Source organism: Podarcis gaigeae (assembly GCF_964106915.1).
Source record: "Podarcis gaigeae genome assembly, chromosome: 5".
Lineage (NCBI taxonomy): Eukaryota > Metazoa > Chordata > Lepidosauria > Squamata > Lacertidae > Podarcis > Podarcis gaigeae.
The window spans coordinates 86,932,219-86,949,066 of NC_139681.1; the positions used below are offsets into that span (position 1 = coordinate 86,932,219).

The following is a 16,848-nucleotide window of genomic DNA, read 5'->3' on the forward strand; positions in this document are numbered from 1 at the left end:
AAATTTCAAGAGGTTGGTGATGAAAAAAGTTTGGGAACTGTCAGGATACATCAACGCAATAACTCGGGGTCAGTTGACATCCCACGGAAGTTGACCAACTCCTGACAGGAACCACGGCTCCGGAGAGAGCAAAGGTTGGCAGCACATAACTGCCACCCATGTTGTCTCTTCATGGTAGAAAAGTTGGGAAAGGCAGAAGTGAAATAGTTATGTGTCACAGAGTCTTGGCTGGGATTTATTTGCTCCAAGTAGACTTTGGAGCTCACGAAGCCACAGAGTGAAATTCTTATACTTTCATCTGTTATATGTCATTTGATAAATTAAATAGTGAGCTCATTCTGTCGCTGTGGATCCTTTATGCAGCCAAAATGCCACACACAGACAGACAGAGAGAGAGAGAGACAGGGAGAAATATATATTAGCAGGCTTGGGGGAACCCCACCGTTTGCAGGAAGGAAAAAATAAACGTTGGGGGAGGGAGAGTCTAGAGGGCAGTGGAAGAAAATGAGGGAATGATTGGGGAAGGAATACACACTGATTGTTGGGATGTTGAGGCAGGGCAGAAAGCCAGGGCTGGTGTGGTTGGAATGACACATCCTGTAAGGGTGTGTGGATGGCTGCTACAGCATGCCATGCTGCAAAGTTTTGTTGCAGTCGCCGCTGGACTGTTTTAATATCTACAGAGGCAGAAATTCATGCAGCTGCACCAATCCGAATAAATTGGGGGCTTCTGCGTATTGAATTGTCTTCCTGCTTGCTACTTATAGAGCCTTAGCTGAAAAGTCACAGTGCCCTGGAATGTCTTAAGGGCCTTTTATAGCATTTGTATAGGTCTTGCGATTGAGTTTTCTGAGTCCATTGTGAACAGAGGGTTATATTAATAAGATCTCCTATGACCCACGTCACAAAAGTTATATCTGAATCCGAGCCTGAGCCTTCGTCATCAGATGTGCTGGGCTTAAAGTGCTCTACACTTGAGCGTTCCTATGAAACCTTCGCAACACAAAACGTTTCGCTATGTGGTGCCATAGAAACAACATTGAAGGCACCCAGAAATAATGGTGTCCTTGGCTGCAAGGGACAATCTATGCAACCTTTGTGAAACCAGACCAGGGAGTGCTGGAGGTGGAGAGCTTTTTCTGAGTACTTTCTGTGTGTCCTTAGTTTCCACTGCACTTTGCTTAAATTCCCCACCCACCCACCCACCCACCCCTGTTTGTGGGCGGCTCATCTCTTTGCCCCTGTTGCCGGCTGTGCCATATCAACAGCTGTGAACTTGGTACATGTGCAGTTCTGCACCCAAAATGGCTCCCTGTGCAAAGCAAAAGAGCAAAGGGGTCCAATGAGAGGCAATCCTTTTATTGCTGCTTGCCACTGTATATCAAGCACACACCGGTTGTTGTTGTTGTTTTGGGGGGGGGGGTTTATTCTTAATTGGCTGAAAGGACGAAACTTAGGTTGCGTTGTTTCTCTCCTGCCCAATCTCAGTGCAACATGGTGGTTCCTTTGTAGCCCCCATGAGTCATCTTCCAATGGTGGTGAAATAGCATCGGGGTCTTCTCAGTAGTGGTGCCCACGCTGTAGAATACCCTCCCATTGGATGTCAAGGAGTTAAGTAACCATACAACTTTTAGAAGACATCTGAAAGCAGCCATGGATCGAGAAGTTTGTTTAATGTTTTATTATGTTTTTAATATGTTGGAAGCTACCCAGAGTGGCTGGGGCAACCCAGTCAGATGGGTGGGGTATTATTATTATTATTATTATTATTATTATTATTATTATTATTATTACCATCTTTTTCCATCTATTAGATGCCCCCATGTATAAGATGCCCCCTATTTTGGGGGATTCAGATTTAAGAAAATGGGGGAAGACACTATCCGTGTATAAGACACCCCCTAATTTTTGACATTATTTTTTAGGGGGGAAACCTAGTCTTATACATGAAAAATATGGTATTATTATTATTACAGTGGGTGCTTGGGTTGCGAACGTCCGCAACCCGCAGCGGCGCATCTGCACACGCACGGGTTGCAGTTAGGCGCTTATGCACAAAGCGCGATTTAGCGCTTCTGTGCATGCGTGACCGCCGAAACTTGGAAGTAACCCGTTACAGTACTTCCGGGTTTGGGCGGTCCGTAACTCAAAAAAATACAACCTGAAACATCTGTAACCCGGGGTATGACTGTATTATTATTATTATTATTATTACAGGATAAATGTGCTTCAAGTTAAGTATTTTTGGGTTGCGCTCCACGGCGACCCAGAAGTAACGGAGCGCGTTATGTCTGGGTTTTGCCGCGCGCACATGCGCAGATGCTCAAAATGACGTCATGCTCAGAAGCAGTGAAATGCGACGTGTGGACGCAGTTTGTGTTTGCTTCAGGGTGCCAGCAGGGCTCTGGAACAGATCCCGTTCGCATCCTGAGGTACCACTGTATTACCAAGCAAGCTGTTGGCCCATACATCAGCTCTGTTTTGTTAATGTCAATGGCCCATTGTCCAGCTTTTGATATTGCGCTGGGATGGTGGTGCCTTAAATCATCACCGTGCTCATGTTTGCAAGTATTAATGGCTCATATCAGTCAGCCTTGCCCAGTGTTTTAGAATACAGACCCCACCAACCTCGTGGGCTGGGGCTGATAGGAGTTGTAGTCCAAGACATCTGGAAAGCACCAGGTTCGGGAAGGCTGGCTCATACAGCCGATCCACAAATATGAGTATTTTACAACTATTCCAGGTTATCACACATACACAGTGTTCTGCCCTGTTTGATAAGGTTGGCAGTGCACCCTCAGTTTATAAGGAAAGCGTTGGCAAGCAGGTAGGATGCTGCTGAATGCAGACCACCTCTCAAAATGCAGGGCGCTTGGTGCCACATAAGCTCATATATGAGGCTTTAGATTCATGCTCATGAAAAGAGCCTCTCCTTGTGATATTATGACCACATGGCTAGAAGGGGCAACACTGGGTTTGCGCTCCGTCTGCTTGGATGTTTGGTTTGAGTGCTCCCTCACCCCCTTCTTTTTAAGCCCACAACAAATGCGCCAGAGACATTCTGCAACCAGCTAAAAAATAATAATTCAGAACTACAGAATCCTGGGAGGAACCTGGAAGGAGAGGATTTTGCCTGTAAGGAAGGCTCACAGCTGTCCATGGAGGCGCGGGTCAATTCTGTGTGTAGGGCAGCTGTTTATCATCTCCACCTGGTACGCAGGCTGAGACCCTACCTGCCTGCGGACTGTCTCGCCAGAGTGGTGCATGCCCTGGTTATCTCTCGCTTGGACTACTGCAATGCACTGTATGTGGGGCTACCTTTGAAGGTGACCCGGGAACTACAACTAATCCAGAATGCGGACTGGGAGCAGCCGCTGAGACCACAGAACACCAGTCTTGAAAGACCTACATAGGCTCCCAGTACATTTCCGAGCACAATTCAGAGTGTTGGTGCTGACCTTTAAAGCCCTAAACGGCCTCAGTCCTGTATACCAGAAGGAGCGTCTCCACCCACATCGTTCTGCCCGGACTTTGAGGTCCAGCTGTGAGGGCCTTCTGGTGGTTCCCTCCCTGTGAGAAGCCAAGTTACAGGGAACCAGCCACAGGGCCTTCTCGGTAGTGGCACCCGCCCTGTGGAACGCCCTCCCACCAGATGTCAAAGAGAACAACAAATACCAGACTTTTAGAAGTCATCTGAAGGCAGCCCTGTTTAGGGAAGCTTTTAATGTTTAATAGACTATTGTATTTTTATATTTTGTTGGAAGCCACCCAGAGTAGCTGGGGAAACCCAGCCAGATGGGCGGGTTATAAATAATATATTATTATTATTATTATTATTATTATTATTATTATTATTATTCACATTCTGCGATAGAGAAGAACATCTCTCTTCATGGGGCAACAGTGCCTTGTCGCTTAGCGACATAATAAGGTCAACACTGTTCCTTAATTGCCTCTGTAGTTCCTGTTTAACTTATGTCCTCCTTTACGCCTTAGGATAGTGTGTTTCACCCAAAGTACACTGGAGAAGACCGAACATGTACTGTGAAAAATCTTAAAAGAAGCACACAATATAAATTCAGGGTAGGTGCTCACTCACTCACTCTCTCTCTCTCTCTCTCTCTCTCTCTCTCTCTCCCCCTCCTTTTTAACCCCCCCCCCGACCCCAGTTTTCTATTGCAGGACTTAACTCTTCATATTGTGATGTTATATTGTGATGTTATATTTATTAGATTTTTGGAGAAATGGGATTATTGGGTTAAAAGATGGGGCATTCTGGGGGAGTTAGCCTGCCCCCTGCTGTCTGCTCCAGCTACAGGCGATGTCCTCCCCACTCTGTTAGATCCTGTTGCTCCAGGATTAAGATCGCAGCCCATTTTGTTTTCACTAGAAATGTATCTTCGATTTCTTTTGCTCACACTCTGAAATCTTTTTATGCTCTCTTGTTACTAAAACAGCAATGAAAACATTTTGGAAGAGGGGGTGGAAGCAAAAGTCTGGAATTGCTGTCTGGGGGGGGGGGTCCGAAAAGCCTGGATCTGTTTTTTGCATTTTTGTGAAGGGGGGGAGAGTCTCAACGATTTGGGGGTCTTCCTAAAAAAAGGCTTGGGTTTTTACTTTTTGAAATATGGCAACCCTACCGCACTACCAAGACTTCAATGCATGGAGCAGGTGGAAAACGGCTAGCAATTTAATAAACAAAAATCAGTTTTAAAATGGTTATAAGGAAAGGCCATATTGAATATTACCTTTTTTGCTTTGCTATCCTAACATGTCCGAACCAAAATAGCATTTAAACAAAACCTTTTATGTCTTCCACTCAAGTTATCATTGACATTGAGTTCCTACCAATTAATTAAAAATTTGGGTGATTTATTTAAAAACTTCCATTCCTATTTAATTAACATCTGCTTGCTGCTCCTCATCGTACTTGGAGTTTGCACCCACGAAAAAAATCTGGATTTAATTTTAGTTGTAATTTTAGTATCTGACCACTAGGTGGTGCCCTAACTTTTTTTGAGAGTTTATACTTTATGTACACAATTCTTAGGTTGATTTGAAATATATTTGTGTGTACAGAAATAGTTACTTAGCAATATGAAAGCAGCTCCATTGTTGAAATTCAGTGTCAGCTCTTACACGGTGGCTCAAAGAGGTAGCAATTAAAATGCCGGGAAATATTCAGAATGGAAAACGTATCTCCTATTGATAACTATTTTAAGTGTCTGTTTTCAGCTGGGAGACACAAGTTTTGCAGGAATTGAAAGCAGTTTTTAAAATGGGAGACTGCTTCACTTTCACCTCTGGCAAACAAAATTGGCAGGTTTCTATTTTGTTTCAGAAACCTTTGAAACCAGCGCTGAGGAAGGAATTTGTTTACAACTGCTCAGTTTTGTGATAGAAAATTTACAAATGGGAAATAGATGAAAAAGTAGTTGAAGTGTGTGAGGGGCTGCTGTACATTCCCTCTCACACACATTTTCCATTTTTATCCCCCGAAAATCAGCCAGGCAGCCCTGTATCGGGAAGTTTTAAGTGTTTGAAGATTTATTATGTTATATATATTCTGTAAGCCGCCCAGAGTGGCTGGGGAAACCCAGCCAGGTCACTGGGGTATAAATAAAATGGCGGTGGTGATAATAGTTATTATACAGATGCTTCAGGTTAAGAACAGAAATTGCACGGCGGCAGCGGGAGGCCCCATTAGCTAAAGTGGTGCCTCTGGTTAAGAACCATTTTGGATTAAGAACGGACCTCCAGAACGAATTAAGTTCTTTTTAAAAATGTTTTTATTAGCAATTTCAACATAACAAAATATCAAAACATATCCCATTCATTATTTTTCCCCCTTTCTCCCCCCATCAAACCGCCCCCAAAGACTTACCTCAGCTCCTCTCTCTGATTTCTCAGCACATGTTATTCTCTGCACGTTATAAAATTATACATATCCTTACATTATCTATCTACCATGTTATCAACCAATAAATTTGCGTATGTTTATTCAAAACCTGCCATGGAGTCCAGTTCGTTTTGTTGTATTTTTTAGATAATTTGTAAAAAGCTCCCATTCTTCCTTAAAGTCACAGTTGTCAGAACGTATTTTCTGCCCTATAGGACGCACTTTTTCCCCTCCAAAAATGAAGGGGAAATGTGTGTGCGTCCTATGGGGTGAATGCAGGCTTTCGTTGAAGTGCGCACCGACCCCTCTCGCTCTCCAGGCTTCGCGGACCTCTCCGCAAACAGCTGGGCTCCCACGGCTTGCAGAGAGCTGCCTGTTTGGGGGCTGGGGTCGGGGGAAGCTCGGGCCTCCCCCGCCCCAGCCCCGCACCTGGGGGGGAAATAATTTTTTCCCCTTTATTTCCCCCCAAAAAAACTAGGTGCTCCGTATGAGACGGTGCGTCCTATAGGGCGAAAAATACGGTAAGTTCTTAACCCGAGTTACCATCCCGTGGACATTGAGCTCACTCAGTCCTTACTGAACAATTTGTTTGTCATTTGAGGTTTTTGCCCTACTGGGGATTATGCCTGCAAACCTTGGGGTCCCTCCAAGCTCACTGAGACCCTTCTTTTCATCGGAAATTGGAATAAGAGAAATTAAGTGACTCGGAAATAAATATGACTAATTTCATCCAGACTTAATTCCAAGGAAGGTTCTGTTCGCTTCAGTGGGTTGTATTCAACTAACTGACATTCAGAGTAGACCCACTGAAATTAATGGGCCATAAGTGGAGTAAGAGCCATTGTTTTTAAATGGTTCTACTCTGAGTAGGACTAAGCTTTGGTACAAACCCAGTACAAATAACTTAGGGTGGTTTGCGCCCAACATCTTTCAGATCCTGGTATGGGAGATGCTTGCTAAGACACTGTGGGGAAGCCCAGCCAGATGGGTGGGGTATAAATAATAAATAATAAATTATTATTGTTATTATTGTTAATTTATATTAAAATAACTTTATTTATTTTTTCAAGAAATTCAACAAAGAAAAACAAAGAACAATACATAACAGTGTAAACACACTTACAAACTATTTTCCAAAATGAATACTAATAAAAAAAGATAAGAAAGAATAGAAGATCTAAAGAAAAAAGACAAAAGAAAAGAAAAAATACTTTTCATAACCTGAATTATTACCAAATTCTTGCTTCAAATACTGCAATATATAAATCTTAGTTAAAATATTATAAAAGACTTCCACCGCATTCACCACACTGCTCTTAGTTGTCTTACTCACATTTACATCTGATCTTCAATCATTTTGCTTCCTTAGATTCTTTCATAATCAATCAAATCTTTATGTTCTCTGTATTCTTCGCAAGGTTAGACACAGCCAAATTTTCGTATTTGAGCCCTGCTTGTATAAATAATCATTTAAACATTTCCATTGTTTCTGAATTAATTTTTTTGACTTATGCCTAATTAAATCCGTCACTTTTGCTAACTCCAGGTACTCACAAAGTTTACTTAACCATCCCCGCTTTGTTGGAATATAATTTCGTTTCCAGTGAGTGGCTACCAATATTCTCGCTGCCGTTGTTGCATACAGAAATATGTGAATTTTATTAGTAGTAGTAGTTGGGTGGCCTCTGAGACTCTAAAATCCATCCGTAGACTAGTCGGCTAGGTTGTACTCGAGTAGACCCACTGAAACGGATGAGGTTCATTGATTCAGTGGGTTTTGCTTTGAGCAAAACTTAGCTGAGGTGCCACCCATTTTTTACTTTCTCAAGTGATTTCTTTCGGGTCTGTTGCACAAGGCAGCTTATAATTTGGAATGCAGAGATAACCACGTCCGTTTTCTTGCAGCTCATTGCCTCCAACGTAGAAGGGAAGAGCAGTCCCAGCGACGTCTTGGTCTGTACAACAAGCCCTGACCGGCCGGGGCCTCCCACCAAACCCGCCGTGAAAGGCCCAATCACATCTCAAGGCTTCAGCGTCAAATGGGGTAAGGGGCCTCTTGCATAATAACTAGGCTGTCGTCGTCTTACATCCTTAAATTGTGGAATCAGGAGCTGCCTGGTTGGGAGTGGAAAGAGGAAAGAATTGCACATATATGTCCTTGATTCCCATCAAGTCACCATCAGCTGAGAATAGGCCAGTGCAACTGGGAGTTCTTACAGTTGCTCAGCTGTTGTTGTTGTTGTTTAGTTGTGTCCAACTCTTCATGACCCCATGGACCAGAGCATGTCAGGCACTCCTGTCTTTCACTGCCTCCTGCAGTTTGGTCAAAGTCATGTTTGTATCTTTGAGAATACTGTCCAACCATCTTGTCCTCTGTCGTCCCCTTCTCCTTGTGCCCTCCATCTTTCCCAACATCAGGGTCTTTTCCAGGGAGTCTTCTCTTCTCATGAGGTGGCCAAAGTATTGGAGCCTCAGCTTCAGGATCTGTCCTTCCAGTGAGCACTCAGGGCCGATTTCCTTCAGAATGGATAGGTTTGATCTTCTTGCAGTCCATGGGACTCTCAAGAGTCTCCTCCAGGACCATAATTCAAAAGCATCAATTCTTCTCAGCTGCAGCAACCCATAACTTGCTGGGTTCATTCCAGTGTCTTTGGCTGCTGGGTGGTATTTAAGATGGGATCTGGTGGGTGATCTTTGCACTGTACAGAGGGGATCCAACATGTCAAAAAGAATAGATTCTGAATCTACTAGTCACCTGTGCCTGACCTCTTTCTGTAGCTTCTGTAACAAGATTTTTTCTTCTTCTTTAATAGACCCTCCTCAGGATAATGGTGGTTCGGAAATCCTAAATTACCTGTTAGAAATTTCAGAAGGAAGCTCTGAAGGTAAGTTGAACTATTTCAAAAAAACATCATTGAATGTCAACAGAATGAGAACGGTGTTATAATAATTATCCGAAGGAGGTTGTATATCAAATATTTTTAGATTGCATCAAACGATTTCATTTGGATTATCGCCCAAACAGGATTATTTTTATTGTGGATTTATTTTCCATTGCCTAAGGAGCGGGAAGTATGAGATTTGTTCTTGCTGTTGATATCATTTTTATTTATTATATTTTTATATTTAATTCGTTTCTGAAGTGAACAGCGAATGGCATTTTTTTCTGATTTAACTTAGTGGTCACTCACTGTATTTTGCTAATTGGATACCTGGCAAATTAACTTTAAAAAACCAAACAAACCATAGTTAAGACGTTTTAAATTGTGTGTATTATTTTTTCATATAATGCCAAGTTATTTTTTAGAAGAGAATAACCCTGTATTTAAACCTTCGGGTTTTTATTCTGCCTGTCACAAAACTTTGAATGGAGGCTTTTGTACAAGGCAGATACAAAGCCAGCAAAGCAAAATGACCACCTGTACCTTTTTAATGGAGAACCACTTTAAGGAAGCCTTTTCAGCAGGTAAATGAGCCTTGTTCGGGGGTTTTTTTTGTTTGTTTGTTTAAATCTATAGGCCACTTCTCCCCATAAAGCAACCGTTTCCATTAATTACTGGAAGGCCTGCGGCTTAATGAAATCTAAATAGTACCTTAGCCCTATAGTAATTGTTTATCAGTTACCTGAGCGAGCCCAATTAACCTTTCAGCAAATCAATGGGAAGTGGCTTACAGAGGATCGGCTACAGAATGTCCATGTACTTACTTGAAACCAGGGACTTTGTATAAGCTCCGGGCATGCTGTATTAGCACTGGTGGACACAGTCAGGTAAGTATGGCTTAACAGTGAAAAGTCCCTCTCCTCCCAGCGCTGCTGCCATTCAACTAAAAGCTTCCCTTGAGTTCTTAATTATGGGGAAGTGGGGGGGGGGTTCTCTTTTATTTCGCCCCAGCTCACCCCACCCGCTACATACCTGTTCTAAGCACTGGTTGAGATATCAGGCTAGTGCTTTGTATATTTTTATTCAAGGTTCGGAAGGTGTCTCGCAAGTTAGGAGAGCGCAGATCTGTCTTTATTTATATGTGCGCACAAAATACGTGTGTGTGTGTGTGGTTGCATCTTCTTAATGTGCCATTGTGAGTTCAAGACCTAAGGCTATCAAGGGATTCCCCACACAGCTTGCAGCTGTGTACATTCTCCATTTCATTTGCAATTCATGTGACGTTACTGTCAAAGAACACCAGTCTCTATGCGTTTGCCCTGTAGATTCAGGTTTACCCGATAGGGAGATCATCTTTTTAGCTGGGGAAGCTAATAAACTCCACTTAGGGCCGCAGACTATTGGTTTCAGTGTCCTGAGGTGAGTGGATCAGTCCTCTTTTCCATGCCACTCAATCCCTTCGTTTTTATTTTTCCTGACTGTGCTCATGTAACTATTTCCGAGTGCATCGCCCAGTGGTTCTCAAACTCTTTTCTCTGGGACATACTTTCAGAATAAAAATTTGCTCACGCCATGCGAATTTTTTATTCATAAAGAAATGCATTGGAAAACAAAAAGAAATAACTCCTAGCAGGGCTTGATTTTTAACATAGAACACAACTTCTTTATAATATGGCAATGGGACATCCAGAAAGTATAAAACTATTGTTTTTAAACTATACTGCACCAAAATGTTTAAAGGTTTCTTTAATTGTCCTTGAATCTTGCCATCCTTTCCTGCTACACCAATTTATATAGCCTTATACTTTGCCTTTTGATCTGTCAGATTTGCACAAAACCTGAAAGCTGCAAAAGTGTGTATCGTCGTACCTTGGTTCTCAAACAGAATGCGTTCCAGGAGTCCATTTGACTCCTAGAACCGTTCAAAAATCAAGCACGGCTTCCAATTGGATGCACGAGCGTACTGCAGCCAATCAGAAGCCATGCAGGACGTTCGACTTCTGAAAATTATTTGAAAACCAGAACACACACTTCCAGGTTTCGATCGTTCAGGAGCTGATTTGTTCAGGAGCCACGGCGTTTGAGACTCAAAGTACAACTGCACTGAGAATCTGCAATTGCCTGACTACTTTTGTGCGCATCCTGGGTGGAGAAAGTGGTTTTCCTAAAGAAAAAAGGGCAGGTATCCGCAGGCAATCAAATTAGCGAAATCAGTTAAAGCCCTGTTCGTGGATTCGCTCCATGTGAGGAACCATTGTACAGAGTGGTAGAATTGAGCTGTTCTCACTTGCCCCCGTCCCTTCCAGATTCACTCACCTGCCCACCTGTTGAGGTGGAACACCTGGAAAGAGCAGCTTTCTCTGAATGCGGTGCTCCACATCACTGGGAAAGCCTGTGCACATTTTTTAAAAATTACAGTGGTACCTTGGTTCTCGAACTTAATCCGTTCCAGAAGGCCATTCGACTCCCGAAACCATTTGAAAACCAAGGCACAGCTTCTGTTTAGCTGCAGGAGCTTCCTGCTTGAGCAGAAGCCATGCCGGATGTTCGGCTTCCAAAAAACGTTTGAAAACTGGAACACTTCCAGATTTTTGATGTTCAGGAGCTGATTTGTTTGACAACTAAGCCGTTCGAGGACCAAAGTACCACTGTATTTATTTATTTGGATTTCTAATTCTGCCTTTCTTCCGTTGTGGAACCCAAGGCAGCTTTGCTTGTGCTGCCGCAGGTGCTCACTCATCCAGGCACTGATGAGATTCAGACCTGCTTAGCTTCAGCAAGGGGATGGCCCTCATGGGCTTTTGGGCTCTGTGCCCCATGTAGAAGGCTCCCCCACCCACCCCATGGACATGTCCTATGCACACAAGCACCATAGACGCATGGCAGGCTGGTATCCACCCCCTCTCCCTCCACTGTGTGAAGTGACTGCCCAGATGGGGCTTCAATCTAACTTCCGTTGCTTCTTTTTCCAGTGTTCCGAAAGTTTACTTGTCCGTACACTAAGCGTCGCTCCGGGCCAGTGTCAGCCACCCAGAGTACTTGGCAAACCAAAGCATAAGGAAGTGCAGCTGCAATGGGGTAAGCTGGAAAGAGGAGCTTGCTTTCGTAATTGGTTTTCTCCTGTGCCAACAGTACAGTTTCATTTCGTTTTCGTTTGTTAAAAAGGTACCTGCAGCTACAGTAAATAAAAGTCCATCTGGCTCAGTATTGTCGACTCTACCGGCAGCACATCTTTGGGGTTTTATACTGCAGCTTTTTCCCAGCCGGAGTTGGCAAGCCGGGGGTGCGGGGGGAATATAATAATATATAAAGGTAAAGGGACCCCTGGTTGTTAAATCCAGTTGTGGCCGACTCTGGGGTTGTGGCGCTCATCTCGCTTTACTTGCCGAAGGAGCCGGCGTACAGCTTCCAAGTCATGTGGCCAGCATGATTAAGCCACTTCTGGCGAACCAGACCAGCACACAGAAACGCTGTTTAACTTCCCGCCGGAGTGGTACCTATTAATCTACTTGCACTTTGATGTGCTTTCGAACTGCTAGGTTGGCAGGAGCAGGGACCGAGCAACGGGAGCTCTTCCCGTTGCGGGGATTCGAACTGCCAACCTTCTGATCGGCGAGCTGTAGGCTCTGTGGTTTAGACTACAGCGCCACCTGCATCTCTCTTAATAATCTATAGGATTACTATATTGTAAATAATTAGTGTTAGCTGTCTAAAGGGTTTCCACAGGAAATTGAGATTTTAGTAAATAAAAGTGTGCAATTTGTGCACTTAATTTGTGTGCTTTAATGTACACTGGTACCTCTGGATATGCACACCTCTGGTTGCGTATCCTTTAGGATGCGAATGCGGCAAACCTGGAAGTATTTTTCTGGGTTTCGCAGCGCGCACATGCCTAGAAGCGCTCTACCGCACTATGCGCAGAAGCTGTCCCTCCGGACAGCTTCCCGTCTGTAACTAGAGGTACCACTGTACTGTAGCAACAAATACATTTCAGCTGCAACTGAAGAAAGATGGGTTTTATACAGCACATTTTGTAGCTGACCCTTGTTTTCAAAGCATCCCCCCCCCCCCGTTCTGCTGGCTATTAGTTTTAACCAGAATCCAAATGGGAAAAAGCTCCACTTGCCGACAAGGAAGGAATTGACCTTGCCGTACGCTTGAGTGTGCTGTTCAGTTGGCTTGAATGCAGTTTGAGATAAAACTGCAAGCCGCTTTGTTACCCAAAAATAGCTGCTGTGCAAGTGTTGCAAGAGATTAAGAAAGAGAAGAAAAAAGTTCACTTTTCTTGAAATGGAACCTTCACTGCTGACCTATTCTTACATTACTCATGGGCTGGCCATATCTGCAATGGTGGTGGAGGAAAGGCTCTTCCTTTCACCCCATTGCTACTGCTGGGTCATCTTTCTGCAACAGCTCTGTGGTAGCAAAGAAATCCAATCGGGGCACTTGGGTACAAGGGGTGGGGGAACCTGACGGTGGGGCAAGGCTAAAAGGGTAGCCCTACACTTTATCTCCCGTTTGGACTACTGCAATGCACTCTACGTGGGGCTACCTTTGAAGGTGACCTGGAAACTACAACTAATCCAGAATGCAGACTGGGAGCGGCCACTGAGACCACAGAACACCGGTCTTGAAAGACCTACATTGGCTCCCAGTACGTTTCCGAGCACAATTCAAAGTGTTGGTGCTGACCTTTACAGCCCTAAACAGCCTCGGTCCAGTATACCTGAAGGAGCCCCACCTCCACCCCACTTCTTTACCCTGAGGCTTTTGACACTATTATTTTAGGACCCAGCTTATTTTTATGGTTGTAAGTTGTTTTAAACTGTTTTCCTTGTTGTGTTTTACTGTTGTGACCCGCCCTGGGACCTTAGGGTGAAGGACAGGCGATGAATAAGTGTTAAGAATATAGTAATTATTATAATGCTTTTTTATTATTCAGACGCTCCTCCTGTGTCAGACAGCAGTTGTCACATCTCGGCATACAGTGTAGAAATGACTGGCCCCGAAGAGGCGACATCGGAGGTGTATCACGGCCTGGGTCTCGAGTGCACGGTCGGCGATCTCCTGCCTGGGACAACCTATCACTTCAGAGTCAGGGCCCTGAATGACGGAGGGGTAAGCCTAAGCGTTAGAGTGGCTCCTTGGGGAAACCAATGGGTTGAAATTGCAGCTCTGATCAGGACCTTGTGACAATATTCCTATTTAATAATAATAATAATAATAATTTATTATTTATACCCCACCCATCTGTGTGGGTCCCCCCAGCCACTCTGGGCGGCTTCCAACAGAACACTAAAATACAATAACCTATTAAACATTAAAAGCTTCCCTAAACAGGGCTGCCTTCAGATGTCTTCTAAAAGTTTGGTAGTTATTTTTCTCTTTGACATCTGGTGGGAGGGCGTTCCACAGGGTGGCTGCCACTACCAAGAAAGCCCTCTGCCTGGTTCCCTGTAACTTGGCTTCTCGTAGCGAGGAAACTGCCAGAAGGCCCTCAGTGCTGGACCTCAGTGTCAGGGCAGAACGATGGGGGTGGAGGCGCTCCTTCAGGTATAGATTGCATGGCCTATCTTCAAGGAGCTTAATATGTCCCCTCCCTTTTCATTCTTACAACAATATTTCTATTTATTCATTACATTGCACGGCCTATCTTCAAGGAGCTTAATGTGCCCCTCCCTTTTTTATCCTTACAACAACTCTGTGTGAGGTAGGTCAGTCTGAGAGGTACTGACCAGTCCAAAGTCTCTGACCTAGACCCTGCAATAACCATCTGAGGCCCTTCTTTGTGTGCCTCTTCCACCAGAAGTCTGGAGGGAGGGGAACACGAGAATGGGCCTTTTCTGCAGTGGCTCCCTGTTTGTGGAAGACTCTCCCCAGGGAGATTTGCCTAACGCCTGCATTATACATCTTTAGTCACCAGGCGAAAGTTTAAACAGATGGTATGGATATGACCCATGTCTCCCTGGTCCTTTTCCTCAGTGTTTGAATGTAGGGTTGTACACCACAAAGCCATACTCAAGAGAAGGCTTATTGGCATCAATAGTCAAGGCCAGTTTCAGTGGGGCTACCCTGAGTGTGACTTGGTTGAGCACAACCCGTAATACTTTACACACCAGGCTACAAGCTAGCTTCTTTCCTTAGCCATAGGCTAGGCTTCTGGGATTCCACACTGAACGTTCAAGAGCATTATATCTGTGGAGAAGGAGGGTTTGCTAGCAATTCTGAGGCACTCGCTGTGAAGGATGGGGGACTTAACTTTGGCCAGGAGGGGAAGAAATCCTCTTATTGGGCCAAGAGGTTGTTTGCTGCACGGATATGGCTTTTGAAGTGCGGGGAGGAAAATGAAGAGAAATGTCCATCAAGATCCTTCATTTAAACATACTAACAAATAATATGTTCGGTTTATATTGTGTAATAATACACATTTTCCTTCCTTTAGTATGGGACGTATTCCGAAGCCACAATAATCACAACCGCTGCTGGGCCCCCTGGGCAGTGCAGAGCACCTTCCCTTGCCTTCATTTCTGATACAAGTGTACTTGTTAGCTGGGAGGTAAGAGGAGCGCTTTTTAAGTGCCGTAATTTTCAGTTCGCAGCCCCCACTTAGGGCTTATCCACACTTAACCTTTCCAGCCACAGGTCCGCACTCTTTGGGTGTTGTTGTTGCTGCTGTTTTTGACCCTGAGCTTGCCCCATGTAAAGCCACTCTTTAGCGCTCTATCGGAGCAAACGTGAATTTCTGCAGATTGCTGTTTGCTCCGATTGAGCTTTAAAGAGCTGGTTTTCATGGGGGAAAGCTCCAGAGCAAAAACAAAACAAAACACGGAGCCACTCAGACAAAGTGCTTTAAAAGCATGGACTGGGCCTGGAAAGAGCAGAGGAAAGGTAAGTGTGCATAAGCTCTTAAATAAACAAGAGTCTTTTTTTGCTTCTGCAGCAAAACAAGTTGGTAGAATCCCGATACGATAGAATCAATCACACCACGGTGGGTGAATGATGTTTTGAATTCTCCCTTGCCATTGAAAATAAAATCTGCAAATGGAAAACTTAACACAGAACGTAGAGAACCAGGCTAAAAATTTTGTCCCTCCTTTGCTGGTTCCTTAATTCAGCAGTGAGTACAGTGGTACCTTCGGGTTACATACGCTTCAGGTTACAGACTCCGCGAACCCAGAAATAGTGCTTCAGGTTAAGAACTTTGCTTTAGGATAAGAACAGAAATCGGGCTCTGGCGGCGCGGCAGCAGCAGGATGCCCCATTAGCTAAAGTGGTGCTTCAGGTTAAGAACAGTTTCAGGTTAAGAACGGACCTCCAGAACGAATTAAGTACTTAACCCAAGGTACCACTGTATTCACTTTAATGTAACAGAGGCTATCAAAAATAGCATCCCCTACCTGCAGCTCCAGGGTCTCAGACAGCCCTTCACCTGCTGCCTCATTCTTTTGACTAGAAATTCCATGCAAAGTTTATGTTTTTACCATTGAGCTGTGGCCCCATCCCAGATAGGGGGTGGTCTCCTATTGTCCTGGCTTTTTTAAAGGATTCTGCCACCTTTGCAGCTGCCGTTCAAATTTTGGTGCTTTTTAAATTGGGCTCCATTTTCGCTAACACCTAACTGAAACAGCAGAATTCAATCATGTCACTTGTATCTGTATCTCTCCAACGTTTCCTCCGTGGAGCTCAACCTGGTTTTCTTCCCCTTTCTCCTCACGACAACCCTGTGAGGTAGGTTAGGCTGAGAAAAAGTGAGTAGCCCAAGGCTACTCAAAGAGCTTCGTGGCTAAGTGGAGATTTGAGTCCTAGTCTGTGGCTGCAAACATGCTATTAACTTTAAAGCACATTCCCTCCATACCTCAAATAATTTTGGGCACTGTAGTTTGGGTGTTGGGAATTGTAACTCTGTGAGAAGTGAACTACAGTTCCCAGACCATTTTGAGGATGGGTGGAGAATCTGCTTTAAATGTGCTTTAAAAGAATAGTGTGTATACGTGACTCGAACCACTTAAGCATGCTGACTCGTGGACCATAGTTTACGTTCCAGAGCACAGCCCGTGTACATTTTAG

The 16,848-nt window shown here is 44.2% G+C and overlaps 1 protein-coding gene across 1 annotated transcript in view; it reads left to right on the top strand.

Annotated features, from left to right (window-relative positions):
• The window catches only part of FNDC3B (fibronectin type III domain containing 3B), a 274,382-nt gene that overhangs the window by 214,509 nt on the left and 43,025 nt on the right, over nucleotides 1-16,848 (top strand). Inside the window, exons 14-20 of the mRNA XM_083739234.1 lie at nucleotides 3,997-4,083; nucleotides 7,805-7,943; nucleotides 8,713-8,784; nucleotides 9,550-9,668; nucleotides 11,754-11,859; nucleotides 13,724-13,899; nucleotides 15,224-15,337. Coding sequence (XP_083595360.1) covers nucleotides 3,997-4,083; nucleotides 7,805-7,943; nucleotides 8,713-8,784; nucleotides 9,550-9,668; nucleotides 11,754-11,859; nucleotides 13,724-13,899; nucleotides 15,224-15,337 — 813 coding nt within the window. The remainder of the gene's footprint in view (nucleotides 1-3,996; nucleotides 4,084-7,804; nucleotides 7,944-8,712; nucleotides 8,785-9,549; nucleotides 9,669-11,753; nucleotides 11,860-13,723; nucleotides 13,900-15,223; nucleotides 15,338-16,848) is intronic.